This window comes from Cnephaeus nilssonii (genome assembly GCF_951640355.1).
Source record: "Cnephaeus nilssonii genome assembly, chromosome: 3".
NCBI classification, from domain to species: domain Eukaryota; kingdom Metazoa; phylum Chordata; class Mammalia; order Chiroptera; family Vespertilionidae; genus Cnephaeus; species Cnephaeus nilssonii.
In genome coordinates this window covers 24,035,638-24,058,360 of record NC_137074.1, presented here as the reverse complement: position 1 = coordinate 24,058,360, position 22,723 = coordinate 24,035,638, and the positions used below count along the sequence as shown (strand labels likewise).

General features: G+C 37.0%; 2 protein-coding genes across 5 annotated transcripts in view; one reads left to right on the top strand and one right to left on the bottom strand.

Annotated features, from left to right (window-relative positions):
• The first annotated feature begins 858 nt into the window (after positions 1-858).
• TRIM59 (tripartite motif containing 59) lies at positions 859-10,968 on the top strand. Its single transcript, XM_079766458.1, has 3 exons — positions 859-976; positions 1,941-2,019; positions 7,482-10,968. Exon 3 carries the CDS (start codon positions 7,485-7,487, stop codon positions 8,691-8,693), a length of 1,209 nt encoding a protein of 402 aa, XP_079622584.1. The 5' UTR covers positions 859-976; positions 1,941-2,019; positions 7,482-7,484; the 3' UTR covers positions 8,694-10,968.
• A 140-nt stretch (positions 10,969-11,108) lies between these two features.
• SMC4 (structural maintenance of chromosomes 4) overlaps positions 11,109-22,723 on the bottom strand; it is a 36,370-nt gene continuing 24,755 nt past the window's right edge. For all 4 annotated transcript variants that reach the window (XM_079766450.1, XM_079766451.1, XM_079766453.1 and 1 more), the window contains 11 exons: positions 22,009-22,234; positions 21,839-21,915; positions 20,796-20,948; positions 19,608-19,734; positions 17,160-17,349; positions 15,414-15,558; positions 14,978-15,151; positions 14,378-14,560; positions 13,995-14,227; positions 13,214-13,397; positions 11,109-12,477 (listed from right to left, as the gene is read on the bottom strand). In XM_079766450.1, coding sequence (XP_079622576.1) covers positions 12,325-12,477; positions 13,214-13,397; positions 13,995-14,227; positions 14,378-14,560; positions 14,978-15,151; positions 15,414-15,558; positions 17,160-17,349; positions 19,608-19,734; positions 20,796-20,948; positions 21,839-21,915; positions 22,009-22,234 — 1,845 coding nt within the window. In that variant the 3' untranslated portion in view covers positions 11,109-12,324. The remainder of the gene's footprint in view (positions 12,478-13,213; positions 13,398-13,994; positions 14,228-14,377; positions 14,561-14,977; positions 15,152-15,413; positions 15,559-17,159; positions 17,350-19,607; positions 19,735-20,795; positions 20,949-21,838; positions 21,916-22,008; positions 22,235-22,723) is intronic.

Genomic DNA, 22,723 nt, shown 5'->3' with positions numbered 1-22,723 from the left:
CCTTAGCGCAGTGGTGAGGTTTAGTTAAGAGGGAAGCTATGATGAGAGTATCTTGAGATACAGTTGGATCAAGTTTCTCAAGAAAAAAGGGAAAAGGACGACTGATGTGCATGTTTCCTGATTCTAGGCGGGGTTAAGAAGGTGAACCAGTAACGTGGAGAAACGGAATTGGAAGTCACGAATTCTGTGCAGTAATTTCAAGTGGAAAACACGGGGGTGGGAAGAGTAGGGAGAGAAGCAGGAGCTCGTCCTACTGAGCCCCGCGGTCCCACGAGCTCTCACAGGGTGCGTTCTCTTTAAGGACAAGAGATCCTAACTGATCCAGGCCCCTCTTCCCACGCCCGCCCCGCGCTCGGGCAGGGCCAGGTGTCCCGGTTCCGAAAACAAAGGACCGGGCTCGGGGCGCGACCTCGCAGGCGTGCGCGTGCCTTCCGGGCGGGTGGAGACTTCCCTGCGCAGGGAACCTGCGAGGTGCCAATGGACGTCCAAGGCTCCACGTAAAAAAATATTCCTATGAATCGTTCCTGTATGAATTGTCGGCCGCCGCTTGGCCCCACTTCTCCCGGGGCCACGGGCGCCATCCGGGCTCCGCGGCTCCCGGAAGCGCCCCCTACCCAAGCGCCACTAGCCCAGCGCCGCCTGTGCTTCCCTGAGGTCGCCCGCACCTAGTGCGCAGGCGCGGAAAGCTGGGCCTCCAGCCAATCCCTGGCGGCCACGCCCCCGCCTCCGCAGGCGCCGCCGGCCGTTTACTTTCGAACGGCGGCCCCGCGCGCTTTCCCATTGGCCGACGCCCCGCAATTGAATGTTGCCGGGAGACGGCACCTGCGTCGGAGGCTCCGCGAAGCCCCGCCCCGTCTGGGCACCTGGAGGCCCTCCGGGCGGAGGAGGGCGGGGAAGCCAGGCAGGTCTCGGCGCCCGCGTGGAGGCCGGCGAGCTCCGTGCTGGCGCGTGAGGTTGCCCGTCTGCCCGTCGCCGGGTGAGTGCAGGGAGCGTCCCTTCGGGTTCGAGAAGGCGGCGGCGCTGGGTCCCTCTCCTTTCCCAGTGGCGGAGGCTGCAGTCCTGGGTGTGTGTGTGGAGGAGAGTCGAGGGGCGTGATGGAGGGAGTGGGCTTGGGTCCTGCATCTGTCCTTCCCTCCGGTCGCATCGGGGGAGTTCGGGGAAGCTCGCGCTCCTCTCCTGCCCGGAGCTGCCTTTCTGGGAGGGAGAGGTCCTCCGTGGAGCGGGCGGGGAGCAGAGCGGGACTCCCTCCCCGGAGCGGGGCTGCCTCGCGGGGGTCCGAGCCGGTGCAGGCACAGAGGGGGAGGCCCGGGAGGACTTCCCGTCCACCTCCGGGAAAGGGACGGGCCCTGCTGTTTGGAGCCCTTTCGTCAGAGGTTCTTTCCAGGGCTTCGCAGGGGGAGGTGTGTGTGCGCCCATTTTACAGATGGGAACCCTCGGTTCCGAGGTGCGCTCAGGAAAAGTGACCCGGGCCTCCCAGTACCGTTTTCATGGCGGAACAGAAAGAGAAACGGGCGCAGGGATGGGAACAGACTAAGTCACTGAGGACCGCGTTCAGCGGGCAAAAGCTTCAGGGCCGCGGGTGCTTCCTGTCCTCTGACCGCCTCTCAGCCACCCGAGAGGACCGGGAACGTTCGCCCCGCCATCTCCACGGCTGGCTGGTAGTTCTCAGAGCCCAGGAGATACTTGACGTTGTGAAAGAGGTCCAGTTTATTGGGGCGCAGAATAATGGGGACTTTCAAGGTAAACCTGATACCTCTTCCTTGCTGCTGCAACAACTGTTGATACCTTTCGCTACTTTTTAAAAAACACACACACAATGTGGCAAGAGGAAGGTAAACATCAAAGACAGTGAAATAGAAACCATCCTTGTGGTTTCCTATTTATATATTTTTTTAGAATGTAACTTCAGAAACATGAAAATAAAATTCTTTTGATTTTAGAAAAAGAATAAGAGAATCTGGAAAAGTTGGACAAGGTAAAATATATTCAGTCTTCAAACTAGGAAGATCAACAAAGCAGGTAAGCTCTGGGAGATCAATCAAGTGGATACAAAATAGATTTTCAGAAAATTTTTACTCTCTGGTTAAATTGCATCTTTTTTTTTTTTTTTTTTTTTTTTAGTTTGGGGAAACAGGTTGATGCCAACATGCAGGAAAACAGCACAAATATGCAGAGTTAAAATTAGAACTGACGATGGGATTTTTTTTTTTTTAATTTGAAAGCGTTATGGTGATCCTTTACTGTTTTGTACAATTTATATGTACAAAAATATTTAAAAAATGTAACCTATGTGTATAGGAGGCGCAATTGTAGTATTTCTAAAGTAAGCCTTTAATTGCATGAAATGTGCTTTTTATCAGTTAGGGCCACAAAGCTGTGAGCCCCAATCTGGGTGGTGGCACTTTTTCCAGAGTTACAGCTGACTCACCCTGTCAGTCCTAGAGCAAGTCACCTAACTCTCTAATGTGGTAAATATTTAGTGACTGTAAAACGTAATGGATGTTTTACATCCACTCATGTTTAGAGATGAAAGGCAAGGACACCTTAGTGAATTAAAACTTAAAAATGTTGTTTGCCCAGGAGAATGGGCAGTGATACTTTTGGTACTGCTTAATTCTCCATCATTTGTTGCCAGTGCTGACCCATCCATAACAGGCTGGTTAGACATTGTGGAGACTCCATAGGAAATCAGTCCTCAGGAGAAAGACTGCATAAAAAGTTTAGAAATTCCAAAATGTGTTTTTTGATACTTAAACACGAGAAATTTGTGAAATAATCTGTTACTAGATGATGTAGCCTCAGGTTTCTTCCTGAAACGATTTTTTATATTCATATTTCTTGGTGACTTTTAAAAGAGAAGCAGGAAATCTTGAACTAATTATCGATTTTTACTTGGGCTTTTAGTACTCATTGGAGGAAAATAGCATTTTATATTGGATTAATGAAAGTATATCACTTTGGTAATGAAAGTGTATGGCTTCAGGTAGGCTCTCTAGAATTTTTTTAAAACCTGAGAGTATTTTTATTGTTGTTTCACGTCAGTAAATTACATATTGGCTGGGTATAGAATTCTAAGGTTATGGGCATTGCTACATTGTCTTCTAGGATTCCTTGTTGCTTTGGAGAGATGTTCTGGTTATTTGCTGAGGTGTAACCAACATCTGAAGACTTGGCTGGCTGCATGTCCAAGATGGCTTTTTCACTTACATGTTTTGACACCTCATTGCTTCTCCAATTGGCCTCTCTCAGCAGAGTAGCCTGGACTTTTCACTCAGCGGTTTGTGATTCTAAGAGGCAGCAACCTATCAGGCTAGTTAAGGGCCATACCCAGAATGCTTACAGCATCACTTGTACTGTGTCCTGCTGGTCAGAGCAGTCACACACGTCCTGTCTAGATTTTTTGGGGGGTTTGGAGGGTGGGAGAATAGATTTTATCTGTTGATGGGGGAGTACCAGGAAAGTCATTACAGAAGAGCATATGTGGGTGATAATTTTTGTGGCCATCTTTGGAAATTATAGTCTCCCCAAGGAGAATTTGGAGACCATTATGTTTTTGTGCTCCTTTTTTAGGTATCTTACTTTTCTGCCAGGATGTTTGTAGTATTTATTGCCTTTATTTTTTTCTTTAAAATTTTATTATATTTTTAATTGCATATTAATAGTTGAAATTAAAACATCAGTATTTTAAGTTTATAATAATAATAAAAAAAAGCAGCTCTCTGCCCTCACTCTCTCCGCTCCTGATTCCTGCAGTCCAGAAGCAAGCACTTTTAATTTCTTTTAATGATTTCTTTTTGTATTTGCTTAGTATCTAGGCCAGTGGTCGGCAAACTCATTAGTCAGCAGAGCCAAATATCAACAGTACAACGATTGAAATTTCTTTTGAGAGCCAAATTTTTTAAACTTAAACTTCTAACACCACTTCTTCAAAATAGACTTGCCCCGGCCGTGGTATTTTGTGGAAGAGCCACACTCAAGGGGCCAAAGAGCCGCATGTGGCTCGTGAGCCGCGGTTTGCCGACCACTGATCTATACTAATAAAAGGGTAATATGCTAGTTAGACTGGGAGACCTTCTGGACATCCTTCCGGACAAAGCCTTGGTGGCGGGGCCGAGGTAGCAGCAGTTAGGGGTGATCAGGCCAGCAGGGGGGGCAGTTGGGGGCAAGCAGGCTGGCAGAGGGGGCCAGTTGGGGGTGAGCAGGCGAGAGCTCTCTTCTTGGTTTACAGATGGCCATTTTCTTTTTGGGTCTTCATCTGGTGGAGAGGGGAGAGAGAGAGAGAGGGGAAGAGAGAGAGAGAGGGGAAGAGAGAGAGAGAGAGGAAGAGGGAGGGAGAGGGAGGATGGGGGCGTGTTTATTTTTGAGAACTATCATGTCAAAACTATTTTAGTCAACATTGAAAAGTTACCTATATAATAAAAGTGTAGTATGCAAATTGACCCCTTGTCTGGGAGTTCGACTAGGGGCGGGGTTGGCCGGGGGAAGGGAGGGAGTACCCGGCCGGCAGTCGGCAGCCGCTAGGAACCCTACCATTGCACGAATTTCGTGCACTGGGCCTCTAGTTTTTGTATAGAATTTTAGGTTGAAAGCCATTTTTTCCGTGAGAATATAGGGTGGAGCAAAGGTAGGTTTACAGTTGTGAGTACACGAAACTTATTTTTGTATTATTATTTATTCATTAATTATTGAATTATTTATTATTATTAACAAACTTTTGCCCATCTCTGTATTTAAGGCATTGCTTCATTGCCTTATAGGGTCCAGTGTTGTTACATACATACAGCATAGCTAAAATCCAACATATTTATCCTAGAAAATATACATGGCTTAAGTTTCTTGCTCCTTTTCTTCCCATTAAGAGTTTAGGCTGGTTATGGAAAATTTCTGGTGCATAAAATTTCATACTAGTTCCTGGAAGAACTAGCTTCTAAATGATAACCAGCTATATATCTTTTGTTTCTCAGGCAGCAACCAGAGTCAGAAAGTTCCTGGTTTTATAGTTCTTGTCAACTAGGCTTGCTTCTCAGTATCTGACTTCTCATGAATTTGTTGCCTAAAATTAGTTCTTAATAAATCAGCAAGAAGAGGGTAGTCCAAGAGTACAATTTGATTTCTGTATCTTCAAGTTTTTCACACATTTCTGATGAAATTTTATTTAAAATTTTACGTATTATGGAAGTAACTTTGAGACCATAATATTTGCTTCCATTTTTTATATGAGCTCAGGAGATATTTTCTTTACAGTATTGTTAATATCCTCATTTGAAAGAAAGTTGAGCTTTTGGGTTCCCTAAATGGGGTCTTAGAAAATGTTTTGTAGCTTTTGACAAATATAGGGCTTTGGAGGGAAAGGTTGCATTCTGTTTCAAGGATAATTTTTGTACTTAAACATTAAATAGCTGTAATATTAAATCTAAATTGAATATATGTCCACTGCTCAAGTTTTATTCCCTGTTACGTGCTATTCTGTCCCTTCATGACATCACTGAAATACTCTGAGAAACGTGTTGTTTTTCTTTGGTGGTCCTGTATGATTTCAGAGCTCTCTGTAGAGACAGGGTAGAGTCATAAAGTCTCCCCAACATGTACTCACTTGACTTTATGTGCAGTGAGTGTCATCTCTAGTGTTGCCCAGTTACGTTAGTTTCCTGGAATGTTTCACAGTTGAAGCTTAGTTTCTGTGTGACACATCCTGGTTTATTAGGGTTCTGAATATGGGTCAGTCTGAATGGAGTGTATTTTCTGATGTACTCAACTGTTACAGCTTTTCCTAAGAGTAGAGGTTTTGCTGTTTTAAAGAAACCAAAAAAAACTAAGATCTGACATTAGTCTCTTAAGAGGCAGTGTTTACTTGTGAGTGAATGCCTACTACGTGTCACATTTTGTGCTTGGCCACAATTTCTGTCCTTATTGCAGGTTTACATTCCAATGAGTAGAAAAATGTTACAAAATAAAATCCAGGTAAGTGCTGTGAAGTGGAAGTGCAGCAGTTTAGCTGAGATTAATCAGGAGATAAGAATTTAAATTGAGATTTGAAGCATGAATGAGTTTGGTTTTGAAAATGGTGAAAGGAGCATAGATAGCTAAAAAGCCTAAAGAGGTTTTTATGTTTATTAAAAGTATAATTTGTTTTCTTTTAAAAAAATATTTTTATTGATTTTTAGAGTGGGAGGGAGGAGAGAGAGAAACACCAATGTTAGAAGGAACATTGATTGGCTGCCTCTTGCACACTCCCTACTGAGGATTGAGTGTGCAACCTAGGCATGTGCCTTGACCTGGGCACGTGTCCTGCCTGGGAATAGAACTGGCAATCTTTCGGTGCACAAGACGATGCTCAACCAACTGAGCCACACCGGCCAGGGTGAAAGTATAATTTGTTTTCTCAAACTTTTATTAATCTTTTTATAGAGGAGGATTTGATAATTACCTGAATGACATTTGGGTTTGTTTTTTTTTTTTTGCTTTTCAAGGTTCTTGAAACAGTGGTGTGACTTGATTTTTCTCTGTATCAGGGTTAAGTAAGACCTGAGGACTGTGGCTTGCATTGATAGATACAAAGGAGTATTAAAAGGAGGTGATAAGGTGCAAACATGTAGGCTTGTTGGAAATGTCAGTAATAGCTTGCGAAGAGGTCAAGTTACTTGTGTCAGAGGGGGTCTCTGAACTGTTTTGCTCAGCTTCTTGCATTAAGGAGAATGACTAATGGTACTCTTTACCACACATATTCTAGTGGTCAGTAATTTTTTTACCACACTTCATTTTTGAAACTGATGTTTTATTGCAAGGACCAATTAAAAAATGTTTTTCTCTTCTAAATCTTCAAATTAAAATTACTTTGACATTTCTAGAGTCAAAGCAGCCTGCCTAGGCTCTCTCCTACTGCTTCTTCTATCCTAAGCCCGTCCTTGTTTCGCTGTCTCCAGCTTTAATAAACATGCTCTCAAAATTACAAATAAATAAAACATAAAATTACTTTAGAGTATTGCATTATGTAAGCATACCAGTCCAGTTTAAGAAGCTAAGAAATTTATAATAAGTGTTACTAGAGAAATTTATGTAGAAACTATGATTGAGCCAACTGAGAGCATGAATTCTTTTGAATTAAAGAATATAATTTTGCTAAGCCTAACTTATTTTAGCATTTTAGAATGTAAGAAGTTTCATAGAACAGTTATAATCATTAAGCAGACTTCAACAGAACACTGAATTTCAATCTTCATTACATAGGAACAAACTTAAATAACTTCAATTTGAAGCATTACAAATTAATTAGAATTGTTTTGTTTAGCACGATTTTTGTCCCAAATAAGCTCTTAAAGATGATATTGCATTACATTAAAAAAATCTTAGTAAATATCTTAATTATCCTCTTTTAAATGACAAGTAAAGTATATTAACAATTTGGAGGGTAACAACTAAGACTTTATATATGTGCAATTATCTTTGTTATATGTACTTAAAATACTTTTTTCTCTTGACAGAAAATGTACAATTTTGAGGACGAGTTAACATGTCCCATTTGTTATAGTATTTTTGAAGATCCTCGTGTACTACCATGCTCTCATACATTTTGTAGAAACTGCTTGGAAAATGTTCTTCAGGCATCTGGTAACTTTTATATATGGAGACCATTACGAATTCCACTAAAGTGCCCTAATTGCAGAAGTATTATTGAAATTGCTTCAACTGGTATTGAATCTTTACCTGTTAATTTTGCATTAAGGGCTATTATTGAAAAGTACCAGCAAGAAGATCATCCAGATATTGTCACTTGCCCTGAACATTACAGGCAACCATTAAATGTTTACTGTCTACTAGATAAAAAATTAGTTTGTGGTCATTGCCTTACCATAGGCCAACATCATGGTCATCCTATAGATGATCTTCAAAGTGCCTATCTGAAAGAAAAGGACACGCCTCAAAAACTGCTGGAACAGTTAACTGACACACACTGGACAGACCTTACTTGTCTTATTGAAAAGCTGGAAGAAGAAAAATCTCATTCGGAGAAAATGGTTCAAGGTGATAAAGAAGTTGTTCTCCAGTATTTTAAGGAGCTTAGTGATATATTAGAACAGAAAAAAAAAAATTTCCTAACTGCTCTCTCTGATGTAGGCAATCTGATTAATCAAGAATATACTCCACAAATTGAAAGAATAAGAGAAATGAGGAAGCAGCAGCTTGAATTAATGACATTGACAACATCTTTACAAGAAGAGTCTCCACTTAAATTTCTTGAAAAAGTTGATGATGTCCGTCAGCGTGTGCAGATCTTGAAACAAAGTCCACTTCCCGAGGTCCAACGTATTGAAATTTATCCTCGAGTAAGCCAAGTATTGAAAGAAGATTGGAGCATAACAGAAATTGGACAAATTAAGAAACTTCTCATTCCTGAAATGAAAATTTCTTCAACCAGGATGCCTTGTTCCTGGCCTGCTGATGAAAAGGAAGTTGAATTTTTTAAGATTCTAAATATTGTCATAGTTACACTAATTTCAGTGATACTGATGTTGATTCTCTTTTTTAACCAACACATAATAACCTTTTTAAATGAAATCACTTCAATGTGTTTTTTTGAAGTCTCTCTATCTGTTTACCAAAGTTTATCTAACAATCTGCACAGTTTAAAGAAAATGCTATATCACACTTTATATTTACTGAAGGATTTCATGTGGAAAATAGTCTTTCGTTGAAAATGCAAATCTAAATTCATATAGGCTTTTTCTAAACAGGGACTAACAACCATTGCTAAGTGGAGAAATTGGGGTTGCATGGATAAATAAAATAGCAAACTAAACTTTATTAGAATTGCAACAAATATATAGAAATATTTTAAACCTTTCATGTTTCTGTTGGATAGAAATGTGTCAGAAATGAAGCAGTGTCTCTGGTTTTCGATCTAAAATCTAGTTGATTTGAGTATTATCCTTTTTCATGGATTTGAGAGGTTGACTTAATATTGCTGTGGCATTTAAACATTGTTTTGCCAATATTGTCTTTGAGCATTAATATGGCTGTAGTGATTGACTTTGCAGTTCTTCACACATAGTAGCTTTTAGAATAAAAGATGGTAAAATCTGGAAAGTACCTATGCACTTATTTTTGATGTGGCTTCTTTTGCATGGGCAAATAATGGTGAGGTTTTAAAATCAAGCAGCAAAATCTAAAATGATAAGGTTTGCTTAAAGATGCTTTTGATCAAACAAACTGGATCCACACATTGTTTTTGATGGATTTAAGAGCCTTAAGATGTTTGTCAACATTGATTTCTAATAATGCTATTGCTTTTGAAAATGTAAGTGTTGTTAGGGAACAAACAGCAACATTTCCTAAGAAAGTATTCTGTGGTTTGTGTTACTTTAGGATTATATTTAACTTTTGTGTAGTGTTCAGTTGCCAACTAAGTTCTTGGATAAAAATTTTTTGAAATGTTATGTATTCCATTCTCTTCAGATTTAGATATCAACATGTTAACTGCATTTGTCTTAAAAACTTAACATTTTTTTTTGGCCAAACATTCCTTTATGCTAATGCTAAAGTACCAATTTAATATTATTTTCTTGAATTTTATTTAAAAGAGAGCCAACACTAAGATGGCTGGCTAGGTGTGTTTATGACCAGCATCATAATATGCCTCACACTATTAACTACTGTGTGGGCGAAGAACATTTGAGATTTTGATTAAAGCATTAGTCATAACACAAAAACATGTAGTTTTAAATACATGTAAATATTAATAAACACTGAAATGTGTCAAGTAATTTCACATTTCTGAAGTAGGTATGGAAACCCGCCCCCCCTCCCCCCCCCACTTTGTAGGTGGAAAGCCACAGAAAGTAATTTGTCCAAGGCCATGTAATATATGGGAGACTCTTGCCAGTTTTTAGTAGACAAAACTTATGTAGTATACATGAATATAGTCAAGTACAGGCATACCTCGTTTTATCGCACTTTTGCAGAACATTGTTTTTTTATTTTCCAACTGAAGGTTTAGTTGCAACCCTGAGTCAAGTTTATCTGCACCAAAAGAATTACAACTTGTTGAAAACACAGATGGTTAGCGTTTTTTAGGAATAAAGCATTTTTAAATTTAGGTATTTTTAAAAGATATAATGGTATTGCATACTGAATAGACTGCAGTATGTGTAGCTTAAGCATAACCTTTATATGCACTAGGAAACCAAAAATATTTGCTTTATTGTATTTGGTGGGTGGCCTGGAACTGAGCCCACAGTATCTCTAAGTTATGCCTGATTCTTAAACATGCTGTTCTCTTTTGTACTTTTACTGGGAAGATGAGATTGTAAAATTTAAAGTGTATATTAAAATATTTCTAAGTTTCACATATAACAAAAGTATGTATTTTAATAAACTCTTTATATTTTACTTATATTGTCTTAAGGCACTCAAACTCGAGTGGTAACTTTGGATTTTTCATATGGGTTGTGGGTGGGTATCATGCACTTTTAAAGTGTAATAAAATACTTAATTCCATTCACCTCTACTCTCACTAATGAAAAAGCACTTGATTATAATTATAGCCTTTTGAAGTTACTTTTCCCTTCCATGATTAAAAACAAATGACCAGGCTGTGACATGTCACCCTGTTGATCAGCAGGGTTGAGTCGGCTGGTCTGGCTAGCTAGGCACGGGTCTTTTTCCTCACCACTCCATGTATCTCTCTCCCAAAGCTGTGCAGGTTTAACCAGAGTTTTTCTATCAAGGGGTATACAAGCAATTGCTCCCCTGCTAGAGCCTCCAAACAAAGCTCTGAAGGTCCATTTGTAGGAGAACTGGATATCAAGCTTCCAAGACTCCAGACACATCCAAATGAGGCCATGCCTTTCTTTCCACAATGCAATTAAAATTAAACAGGCCAGCCTGTGTGGCTCAGTGGTTGAATGTTCACCTATGAACCAGGAGGTCACATGCCAGGGCTGAGGGCTTGATCCCCAGTTTGGGGCGTGCAGGTGGCAGATGATTTGATTCGCATCATTGATATTTCTATCCCTCTCCATTCTGAAATAAAAATTATATATATAAACAAAATTAAAAAACAAATGACCACACTTGTTTCTGATCTTTATTTAAATGCACACTAACATAATTTACATTTTGAATGGCTGTTGATACAGACCATTGTTGGATTTTTACTACCTAAATAATGCTTTACTGAATAATGAGCTAATTATCTCATAAGTCCTCAAGATCAAGATCTATAGAAATTGAACAGTAAGGGCAAAGACTTCTGATTCAATACCAAAATGCCTTCTGAAAACCAAATGGTTGCCAACTTATTTCCAGTAGCATAGTTCTTGAGCTAATCCAGTGTCAAACAACAAAAATGGCCCTAAACCCTGGCAATGGGCAGGCAAAAAGTCCTCCATCTTAATTTCCATTTACACAGAAGACATTAACCCATATATATTTCATTCTTTTTATGAAGCAACTGTAGCAGGTATTTCTTCTTTACATCACTGTATGCAATATCCTGGTCGTGTTCAGATGTTCTCAGTTTGCTGGCCCTCTTGAAAATGTTTTTTGTTTTTTTAAAATATATTTTATTGATTTTTTACAGAGAGGAAGGGAGAGGGACAGAGAACTAGAAACGTCGATGAGAGAGAAACACCTACCAGCTGCCTCCTGCACACCCCCCCTACCCCCTATTGGGGATGTGCCCGCAACCAAGGTACATGCCCTTGACTGGAATCGAACCTGGGACCTTTCAGTCCGCAGGCTGACGCTCTATCCACCGAGCCAAACCGGTTTCGGCTCTTGCAAGTGTTTTAAACACCAAGTTTTAGAAAAGCATATAAACTAAATTCTCACCCTAATAAATAAAAATGACTCATAAAAAATATGCTCCCAGTATTTGGGTAATAGTGATTGTCTAAATTATTAAATGGAATGCCTTTGGAATTTATAAATTAGAAGTTGGCAAGTTTTTCCACTGTAGGTCAAAGGTCCACGAGAGTATGCTGCATCTTGATAACATGAACTAGTTTAGAGCTTGAATGTTAACTAACATACTTTTAACTCTAATTGTAGCAATATGGGGGAAAAGGGCAGTAACCTGAACTCCAGGTATCTTATTTTCTCCATAGTCTGCTGCTTACAAAATTGTCAGATTCTTAAAATCTCCTAGAAGCAGGCAGGATATTTTTATTAGATTTGTAACAGCATAAAATAGAAGGCAGTTTACATGATCAAGTTTAGGAATATGAATATTATACAGTTTATAATCCTTTACAAATAGAAAAATCAGTAATACAATACACAAAGTCTATGCTGATTCATGTCGACGAATCTTCAGTATAAACAAGTTTAACACAGTCCTTTAGATGCAATTTCTTTTGGGTTTACTGCAACACTTTTTGTTATATTGTATGTCTTATAAATTCCAATAAGTCTATCTGAAATCTCAAACATATTATTTCGAAGAGAAATGATTATGAACTGGGCATTTTTTGTTTGTTCCTAAAGAGAAAGAAAGAAAGAAGTTATAAATATTAAATATTAAAAGGTACATCATATAATAAACATCTAAGCTTTACTTCTATTTTAGGCAATACATTTAACAATATTTACAATTAAAATGAACAGGAATGATGGGATGGATAATTTATGAAAGAGTATTTGGATTTGAGAGGAATTTGAGGATATCTGGAAAGATGGTTGCTTAGAAGTCTTAGTTAAAAAAAAAAGATCTAGCCTGGCTGGTGCAGCTCAGTGGTTGAGCATAGACCTATGAACCAAGAGGTCATGGTTTGTTTCCCGGTCAGGGCACATGCTTGGGTTTGTGGGCTGGATCCCTAGTAGGGAGCATTCAGGAGGTAGCAAATCAATGATTCTCTCTCATCATTGATGTTTCTCTCTCTCTCCCCCTCTCGCTTCCTCTCTGAAATCAATTAAAAAAAGATCTAGGCAGAGACAGAAGATTCTAGCTGTGTTTCTGCTACTAATTTACATTATCAACTTATATTTTACTTTCCCAAAATGGAAATATTTGGTTCAAGTAAAGGACTTTGCCTCCTTTGATATGCCAGGACATAGAGTTAGAGAATAGTTTGGAAAAAAACTCAACAAGTAATAAGTCAACGAATTCCATGTGCAATATCTGAATGAATGAAGTAATAAGTCAACAAATTCCATGTGTAATATCTGATGAATGCATAAAAGTTTTTAGGGTAAAAACCTCTAAATGATTACTTACATATATATAAAACGCAACAATGGACACATTTTTAAAATCAAGGGCTGCATCAATCTCATCCATGAAGTACAGGGGAGTGGGTTTGTAGTGATGAAGAGCAAATACTAAAGCCAATGAACTAAGTGTTTTCTCTCCTCCTGAAAGGTTGAAGATCTTCTTCCAACTTTTCTTAGGTGGCCGAACACTGAAATAAGAAAATCTCGTTAGTCCATAACCACCTTCCTTGGGAATTTCTAACTTATTGCTTTTCACAATTCAAAACTTTTTGGGGTAATTTTATATATAAAACCGTTATTGGAGGATTAACCCATAGGAACATCTACCAAAATTTTAAGATTTAGAACAGCAGGCTAATAAGTACTTTTTTGCTATTCTTCCCCCATTTCCAATGTAATTTTTAATCTGCAATTTTAAAATCCTGATGTTAAACTGAAATGACTAAGATTTAAGAAAAAAAGATGTGTAAAATTAAATATTTGTTGTTTGCCCGGAATTTATGCTCTAAAACTGCCAATATATAATTTAGTATTTAGCACCTAACAAAACAAGTTGTGTATTTTTTAATCTTCACATCCCAACCCTAAAAAATACTAAGAATCTGGAGAAAGTATAGAGCTATCTATAATAATAAAAGCATAATATGCTAATTAGACTGGACAGCCGAATGACCTTCCGGACGAAGCTGGGGATGTGAGGGCTGAGCCCCTTGCACGAATTTCGTGCATTGGGCCCCTAGTGTGATATAATAGGAAGATCCAAAACTCAGCATTTAGTTACAAACCTGAACATGATTCCTTCAGAGAAAGGATCCAAACTGTCTACAAGCTCCAGTTCAGCATCGCCTCCCAAAGTAAGCATTTGGTAATTTTCCTTTAATTTATTTGTTATTATATAAAAACCTGCCATGAATTCATTAAGCCTTTGTTTCCGGAGATCTTCATATGCCTGTCTAAAATTATCTCTTTCATGAGTAATTTTGTCCAATTCTGCTACTCGTTGTAAATATAATTCTTCCTATGAAAAGAATATTTTTGTGAGAATAAATAGCTATTCAGTTTTAAATTTGAGATGAGAACACTTTTAATTATATAAAATTAAAGGTCACAATTTAGGCTGAGGATGAAAAAAAGAATTTTTGGTTATTCAGTAATAGTTTATTCATACCTTCTTTTTATATTCTGCAATGGCACCAAGATTTGGTTTCATTTCATGACACTGGGCTTCCAAAAGTGCAATTTGATTTGTTATAGAATCTGGATTCTTGATTGCTTCAAGATCCTCTGGGCTCAGAACTAAAATCTCTTCAACAGGATTATCTTCTATGGGATGCAGTGATATTTTTGAAATCTAAAAGTTCAATGAAATTAAGAGTTAGGGAGGGCACAGTACTACCATTCATTGTTTAAAAAGAATCAAAACAATATAACAACTTATCTACCTACTAAAACAACATATACCAAGGATTTGTGACTAATTTGTGTATCTACTTTTCAAAGGACTTCAAGAAAAATAGTTGTAGCATTCCAAATTCTGTTAAATTTCCAAATCAGCCTGTGGATGAAAATGTTAACTACTTCTAAAAATTACCCAGATTTTTTTGTATTTAATATTGCTACATATTTTTCCTAATGTAACCTAGAAACCTGGGAAGTGATTATATCATGAATTAAGAATCGTAACATACCCCAAACACACACACACACTCAACCCTTTTTCATAAAGGGCATTTTAAAATTACATTTAAATAAATGGTAACAATCTCACCTCTTTTTGCCAATATCTTATTTTAGAATTATGTTCTGCAATGTGACCATCTATTTGTTCAAGTTTCAATTTAATACTAAGTGCATCTTTTTGAAGAGCATGTTCATTTTCTTGAATTCCTTTTAGTTCCTGTAGTAGGTTACGATGTTCTTTCTGGACCTCTGGTAAGGACTCCTAAAAACCAAGAAGAATTGCTACATATATGACCTTCCCCAATAAAGAACAGGTATTTTCATATCACAAAGCTGAAGTTGGCAATCTCCCCAGGCCCCTTCCATTTTAAATTAAAACTATTTACTCAAAAGTTACAATACAGTACTTACATTTTATTGTATAAATACAAGTTAATATAGTTACAAGTTTTAATCTATTGAGCACTTATTATGCAAGGTATTGATGTCAGATATCCAATTGCTTAAACTCCCTTGAGTCTTACCTCTGCAGCATTTGTATTCTTTATGACCTCTGTCGCTTTGTCCTCAAGACTTTTCAGCTCTGCTGTTAAGTCACCTATTTCTTTCGCAGTATCTTTTATTTCTTTATCTGTGCGAAAGACAGAGTCTTGCGCTTTTTTAAGATTTCTAAACAAGCAAAATAATATATTAAAAATGTGGTCATGTGTGACTTGTTAATCTGCTTCTGAAAACCTACCAAATAATTTTTCATGACATATTCATGCAATTCTTCTTCTATTACACATTTTGAAATTTACGATTTATAAAACCATCCCTAAACTAGTTTTTAAGTTTATACATACACTTGTGGGATGTTGTATATTTTATTAAACTCTCAGTACAAATTAATGAAACTTTCCTTATATAAGCTTCTAGCATCATCCAATCTTACAATACAAAGCAAAGTTAGAGTATATTCTTTTGTTACTTTCTTATCAGACTGGAGATATTTAAGTCTCTATACTCATAAAGCTACACAATCAAATAAAAATTACCTTCCAGTTTACCCTGGCTGGGTGGCTCAATTGGTTGGAGCATCGTCCTGTACACCAAAAGGTTGCAGGTTCAATTCCCAGTCAGGGAACATATCTATCTAGGTTTCGGGTTCAATCCCTGGTCAGGGCACATACGGGACGCAACCAATCAATGTTTCTCTATTTCTTTCTCAAATTAATAAACATAACGTACCCTCGGGTGAAGATTTAAAAAAAAAAAAATTGCCTCCCAGTTCAAGTCAGGGCAACAAGTGCTTCTAAAGGGGTGTAGAGGTGGGGGCTGGGGGACACACCTGGAGGAACAACTATTTCTCCCTTATAAAGTTATTTCTATGTTGACAAATGTGTTTAGGCAAACTTCTACTCCTAACAAATGGCTTATTAGAGCCTTATCTTTAAGTAAAAGGCACTGGAAAAATAAAATAGCCAGATAATCAATATGCAATCATTTTTTTTTCTCTAATTTTAAGATAAGCAATAGCTGCTTACATTTCAATATTTTATATACATACTTAGCTTTATTTTAAAAACACTTCAATAAGCAATCTAAAAATTAATTTTAGAAGATCTATGAATGGATAAGAAACTTTTTGTGATCTGGGACAATGGAATAATATAATTAAGAATGTAGGTTACTAAGGCAATTTTGCCAAGATATCTCATTTTTATCTCTTACTCTTCTAAGACCTAGATCCAATCACCAACAGAGAAACAAAACTAATTTCAATGTCCTCACAGCAGCGTGGGAGTTAACAGAACTACACTTTGCCAAGAATACCTATTTATCAGTGTTTTGCTTTTTTAAAAAAACTGCTCATATGACAAATGTTTAGCATAGCTTTCTCCTCACTAAAGTCCTTTCAGGCAACATGTCTGATAGACTTAGTAAGTAACAGTAATAGAAGAATTTAATGCATATTAAACATTAACCTCCTCTGCCCTAGCTGGTTTGGCCTGCAGACTTCAGGGTGCCTTGGTTGCAGGCTCCATCCCGGCCCCGGTAGGGGAGTGTGTGGGAGGCAACCAAATTGATGCGTCTTTCTCACATCAATGTTTTTCTCTCTGTCTCTCCCCATCCCTTCCATTCTCTCTAAATATCAATGGAAAAATATCCTGGAATGAGGATGAACAAAAAAACAAAAACAAAACAAAAAACAAAACAAAACTATTAACTCCTTTCCAATGTTGAGATAGGGAAGAGGAAGGCAAGTTAGGGTACTATGCATACTCTACCTGTCAGCAGTCTTGATTGCTACTTGGGCTTTAGTAATAGCAGAAGCACATTCATCTAATTGCTTATTTATTTTATCAAGTTTGTCTTGTTGGGCCTTGAGTTTATGGTTATTAATTTCTACGATGATATTGTGTAATCTTTTAACCTCAGCCTCTATTTTACCAGCTCTTTCAGCCACATTGTCATATTCTGAAATAAAAAAAATGAAAACTTAATTCATGCTTCTAGGTTAACAACCACCACTAGTTACATGTAAATTTCTTTGATATTTGCATTATGATTCATTAACAGTAGCAAAACTACAGTTATGAAGTAGCAACGAAAATAATTTTATGGTTGGGGGTCACCACAACATGAGGAACTGTATTAAAGGGTCGCGGCATTAAAAAGGTTCAGAACCACTGCTTTAGACTATTTTCTTCCTTATTTTCAAGTAGATACAATGCATTTCTTTTTAAATTTTGAAGTCATTATTCTATACCACCTTATACTCCCCAACCCCTTTCTCTATTCTCTGCACATTAGCCAGAGAGATATTTTAATAATTAAATTAATATAAAATGAAATATTTAATCTTAAAGATATGCTTGCAGAAATGGGTCTTCCATATTAGGCATTAACAGTCTACTGATAATAGACAGATTTCCATGAGAGGAGAGATATTAATGAATATAGAGCTCCTAATAAAATCAAGGCTTCCTTTTCAAACAAAAATAAAATAGATTCCTGCACTCTCTCTATAGAAGTGTTGCTATAAATGATAAGATATGAAATGGCCTTTCAACTGACCACTAGGTAGCATCAAAACAGTTACAAAAAATATTGTGGGTGTGAGGAAAAAGGAGTGTGTGTGAAATGTCAATGTGTTTGCAAAAACGAAAAATAGACCCAAAACCTAATGCAAGGGGAAAAAACCCTGTCAAGATTACACCACTTCCCTCTTCAATGCTTTTTATTTCACTTGGAGATTTGACCTATTAGGCTCTACATTATCTGGACTCTTCCATTTTTTATTCTAGCCACTCTGGCTTCCTTGTATTCCTAGAAAGTTCTGGCACACACCTGCCTCTCAGGGCCTTTGTACGTTTCTACATTTTTCTTGGAATGCTCTTCTCCCAAATATACACATGGTTAGCACACATACTTCCTTTGGGTCTCTGCTCCAATATCTCTAGCACAGGCCTGTCTAACCACTGTGTCTATCTGACCTCCTCCCCGCATTCTCACCCTGCCCCGTTATCCCGGTTTTACTTATCCCTCAGCACCACCTGATAAAGTATGCAATATATTACTTTGCTTCCCCATCTCCAGTGTGAGCTTCTTAGAAAGATCGACTTTAGTAGATGCTATCTGCCTTAATATTAATGCAGATAAACATGACTATACACAACAAAAGACAATAGTGGACATCTAACATCTTTTTACCACTTTTTCTTTTGGGAGAAAACTTATTTTTGGAGCATTTGCATAATTGTTCCAACTTCACCCCAACTACTTCTTTGTGACGGACAATCAGTATTTGCCTTCCATTGCTCATGAACCAAACTGTAACGGTTATCTTGATTTCAATATCAAAGCCAACTCTGACAATAAGCCTATGAATTCCCTTTCTTACTTAAAGGACACTTACATGTTGTACACAAGAAAAAAAGGTTCTGGAAGAAAAAGTATTTTTCTAAGTTTACAAGCAAATACTGTTTTTCTTCATGTATGTACCTTTTATTTCCTGTGTGCTTTTTTTAGTTTCTCCAAATCCTTTCCTTAATCCAGCAATTATCAACTGGTGTGCCACAAGATGTTTTAAAAACATACAATACCTGACTTTCAGTCAGGGCACTGACTTCTTTTCCCTTAGATTACCTAATAAAAAAATGACAATAGCCAACATAATAGCAGTCTGCTGTGAATGAATCAAAATTGTTCCGATGTTTCTCTCTCTCTCTCTCTCTCAAATGAAAAAAAAAAAAAAACCTACTTTTTTTGTCAGGTTGACAAAAATATATTTTTTTGGTGTGCTGTAGAATTTTAGTAATTAGTTTGTGTGTGCCAGGAGATGAAAAAAAGGTTGAAAATCACTGACAAAAATAACTACTATTTTTAAGGGTTTCCAAGGGAACACTGGGCCAAAGTATACAAATATATAAAATTAAGAGCATGGGCTCTACAATCAGACTGCCTTGAATTCTTATAACATCATATGTGACCTTGGGTAAATTATATAAACCATTCTAAGCCTTGGTTTTCTTATCTGTCAAATATAATTCTCAATCTAATACTACTTATTTAACCTTAATACTACTTTATAACCTTTTGAAAATTAGACAATAGAAACCATAAACAGAGCAGTGATTTGCTATTTTTAAACTACAAACTGCTATTTTTAAACATTTCAAACATTAAAAACCTAAAAAAAAAAAAAAAAAGGGGGGTCTGTATTGTAAACATACCTGTTTTGAAAGCATTAACGTTTTCTTCTAGCAATTTTTGCTTTTTTTTGTCAGGGGCTGTAGCAAGTACATTAGCTTCAAGTTCCTTAACTTGGACATTCAAATATTCTTCTTGCTCTGATAAAGGCTACAGAATGGTTTTAACATTAAAGGTCAATATTTTAACCCAGTATCAACATTTCCTTTAAATATTTTGAATTAACAAAATTTTGATTTAAAAATCTTTAAGAACAACATACAAATAGAAAAACAGCAGAAAATATGAACAATTTATCTAAAAAATGAAAACAGCCAACAAACACATAAAATGACAGGTAAATTCACTACAAAGACAATTAAAATGTCATTTCTAGTATATTAGAGTAGCAAATTTACAATGTACTGAAGACTACCTAGTGTGTTAAGACTTGGAAAAATAATTATAACCATCTTTTTTGAGGTCACTTTGACCTTATGCAACAAATGCCTTACCCAATTGTACACATACTGAGTAATAATTTTAATTTTAGGAATCTAACCTAAGGAAATAATTGGATGAGTATAAATGAAAGTATACCTAACAAGGGTATTTTAAACATAGCAGTATACATAAAAACATTTAAAATTGTATAACAAAAAGCTCTTACACAATTGCAAACTAAGTAAATTTTCATTGGCTTAGAAAGAAAACCCTAATTTCTTAAGTAAAGTTAGTATGACTCATTAAAATTTCATATGTATACTTAATATGCATATCCATACTTATCATATATAAACATGCATGCAAACTAGGTGTTAATATTAAAAAGTCAAAGAATATACATAAAAATTGAGGGTGATATCTTTTGAGTATTTCCTGAAAACTGTTTTGTTTTGTTTTTTAAAAAGATGGTGAGCATGCACTGCTTTCTTATAATTAAGAGACGTTCCACTTTGAAAAGAGAATGAAAATAAAGGGTCACATAGTTGTTAAGAAAGCCACATTTTTGCGGAGTACAAAGGGAAACCAGGAATAGCTGTGGCTAGAGCAACACTATGACAGGGCATTTATCCACTAGTACTCAGGGAAACACAATCAACAGACAGGCCCTCCACCTAGAGATCCATATCCTTTCTCCCTTATATTTTACAATTGTAAGCCAACAGCAAAATGCTTCTGTCAAATTACTACAAAATTCCACTAGTTTCAGCTAATACTGATAAGAGTACCTGGATGCTTGCAGTAAACTTTTCCAGTGTATTCCTCATTTCTCGTTGACTATGCTTTAATTTAACTACTGCTTCTTCCAGTTGTACTTTCTGTTCCTGAATTTGTACTGCTTTTTGAGAGTCTCTCTGCAACTGCGATTCCATTTTATTTACCTACAAAGAAGAGTACCAGTGAAATAAGTTTTCTAGAAGAGTTGTTCCAGCCCTGACCGGTTTGGCTCAGTGGATGGAGCATCGGCCTGTGGACTGAAGGGTCCCAGGTTCGATTCCGGTCAAGGGCATGTACCTTGGTTGCGGGTACATCCCCAGTGGGGAGTGTGCAAGAGGCAGCTGATCGATGTTTCTCTCTCATCGATGTTTCTAACTCTCTATCCCTCTCCCTTCCTCTCTGTAAAAAATCAATAAGAGTTGTTCCAGATTAATAGCAAAGGCAACACAAGAAACCCTATGCAAATACTTAAGTGAAAGGATATAAACTATTTGAAAATACTGGGGGCGGGGGGGGGGGGTGCGTCAGGAAAGCATAACTTGTTGGAAAAAGTCAGGTATTCAGGACACCTAACTTCATGTTTATAAGGAAGAAAAAAGTACATCTAGATTCTGAGGGTGTAAATAGCACATAGCAGTTTTTTCCCCGACATTTTCATATACTTATGGGCATACAAAATATTTTGAAATAAAATTTGGAAATATGGTCAGAAGTCTCTACTATACTTATACCTTAAAGAATTATTTTGAAATAGAGAAAACTAATTATGTAACGCAGTAATGATTATGTGAAAAAAAAAACAAGTTAAATAAATTATGAAATAGCCATATGATTCAAATGTAATAGAAAAAATATGTTGGGCATATATATTTTCTAATTAAAGTTTTATTTTTAGAACTTAAAGGGCTTTACATAAAACACTACATCTAATTATAGAAAATTCAATCTGTCAAAATGTGAATACTACTTAAAATGGTTGAATTTTATAGTATGTATGCTATATATCAATAAAACTTTTTTTTTTTAAAAAGGTATGACCATAAAATGTGCTGACCTCTTCTTCAGAGACTTCAACAACTGATGAACCCATTCTTCCTTTCATTACTTTGCTTCCACCACCAGTCATTGTACCTGAGAACAGAGGACAGAAGTCAGACTGAGATGTCTTCCCGCAACAAGATTAAATAAAAATACACTCAGTAATAGGAATATAACCACTATTACCTGACTGTTCTATGATTTGCCCCTGTAACGTCACCACTCTCCATCTTCTGTCTTTTTGATATGCTACTCTTGTGGCTTGATCTAAGTTGTCAGCTACTAAGGTATCCCGTAAAGCAAAGTAAAAAGCTTGGCGAATTTCCTCATCTTTTACTTTTACTAAATCAAATAATCGAGGAGTATTTTCAGGAGTTTGAATTTTGGTCATTTTTTTTGCCCATACTGCCATCTAAAAGTAAAATATTAAGAATATATATATTAAAATAAAGAATAAATCATTTTAAGATAGTAAAGGTTACATACATGTATAAAATGTAAGGACTTGTATACAAAGTTCTGAGTGTCTGTATTAATCGAGTACAGAAGATCCCCCCTTATCTGCAGGGGATATAGTCTAAGACCTCCCCAGTCGATGCCTGAAACTGTGGCTAGTATGAACCCTATTAATAAAAGTTATGTAAATGTGATCTCTCTCTGATAACAGATCTGACTACTAAGTGACTAACAGGCAATTAGCATATACAGTGTGGGCACCCTAAACAAAGGGAAAAATCTATGTCTGAAAATACAGTGTGAGATTTCATCACACTACTCAGAATAGTGTAAAATTTAAAACTTATGAACTGTTTACTTCTGGAATTTCTCATTTAATATTTTCAGACTGTGATCTACAACTGGTAGCTGAAATCACAGAAAGTGAAGCTGCAAATAAGGGGGG

What these genes read in the sequence shown, in the direction of transcription:
- TRIM59 (XM_079766458.1), top strand. Translation starts at nt 7,485, where the DNA reads ATGTACAATTTTGAGGACGAGTTAACATGTCCCATTTGTTATAGTATT.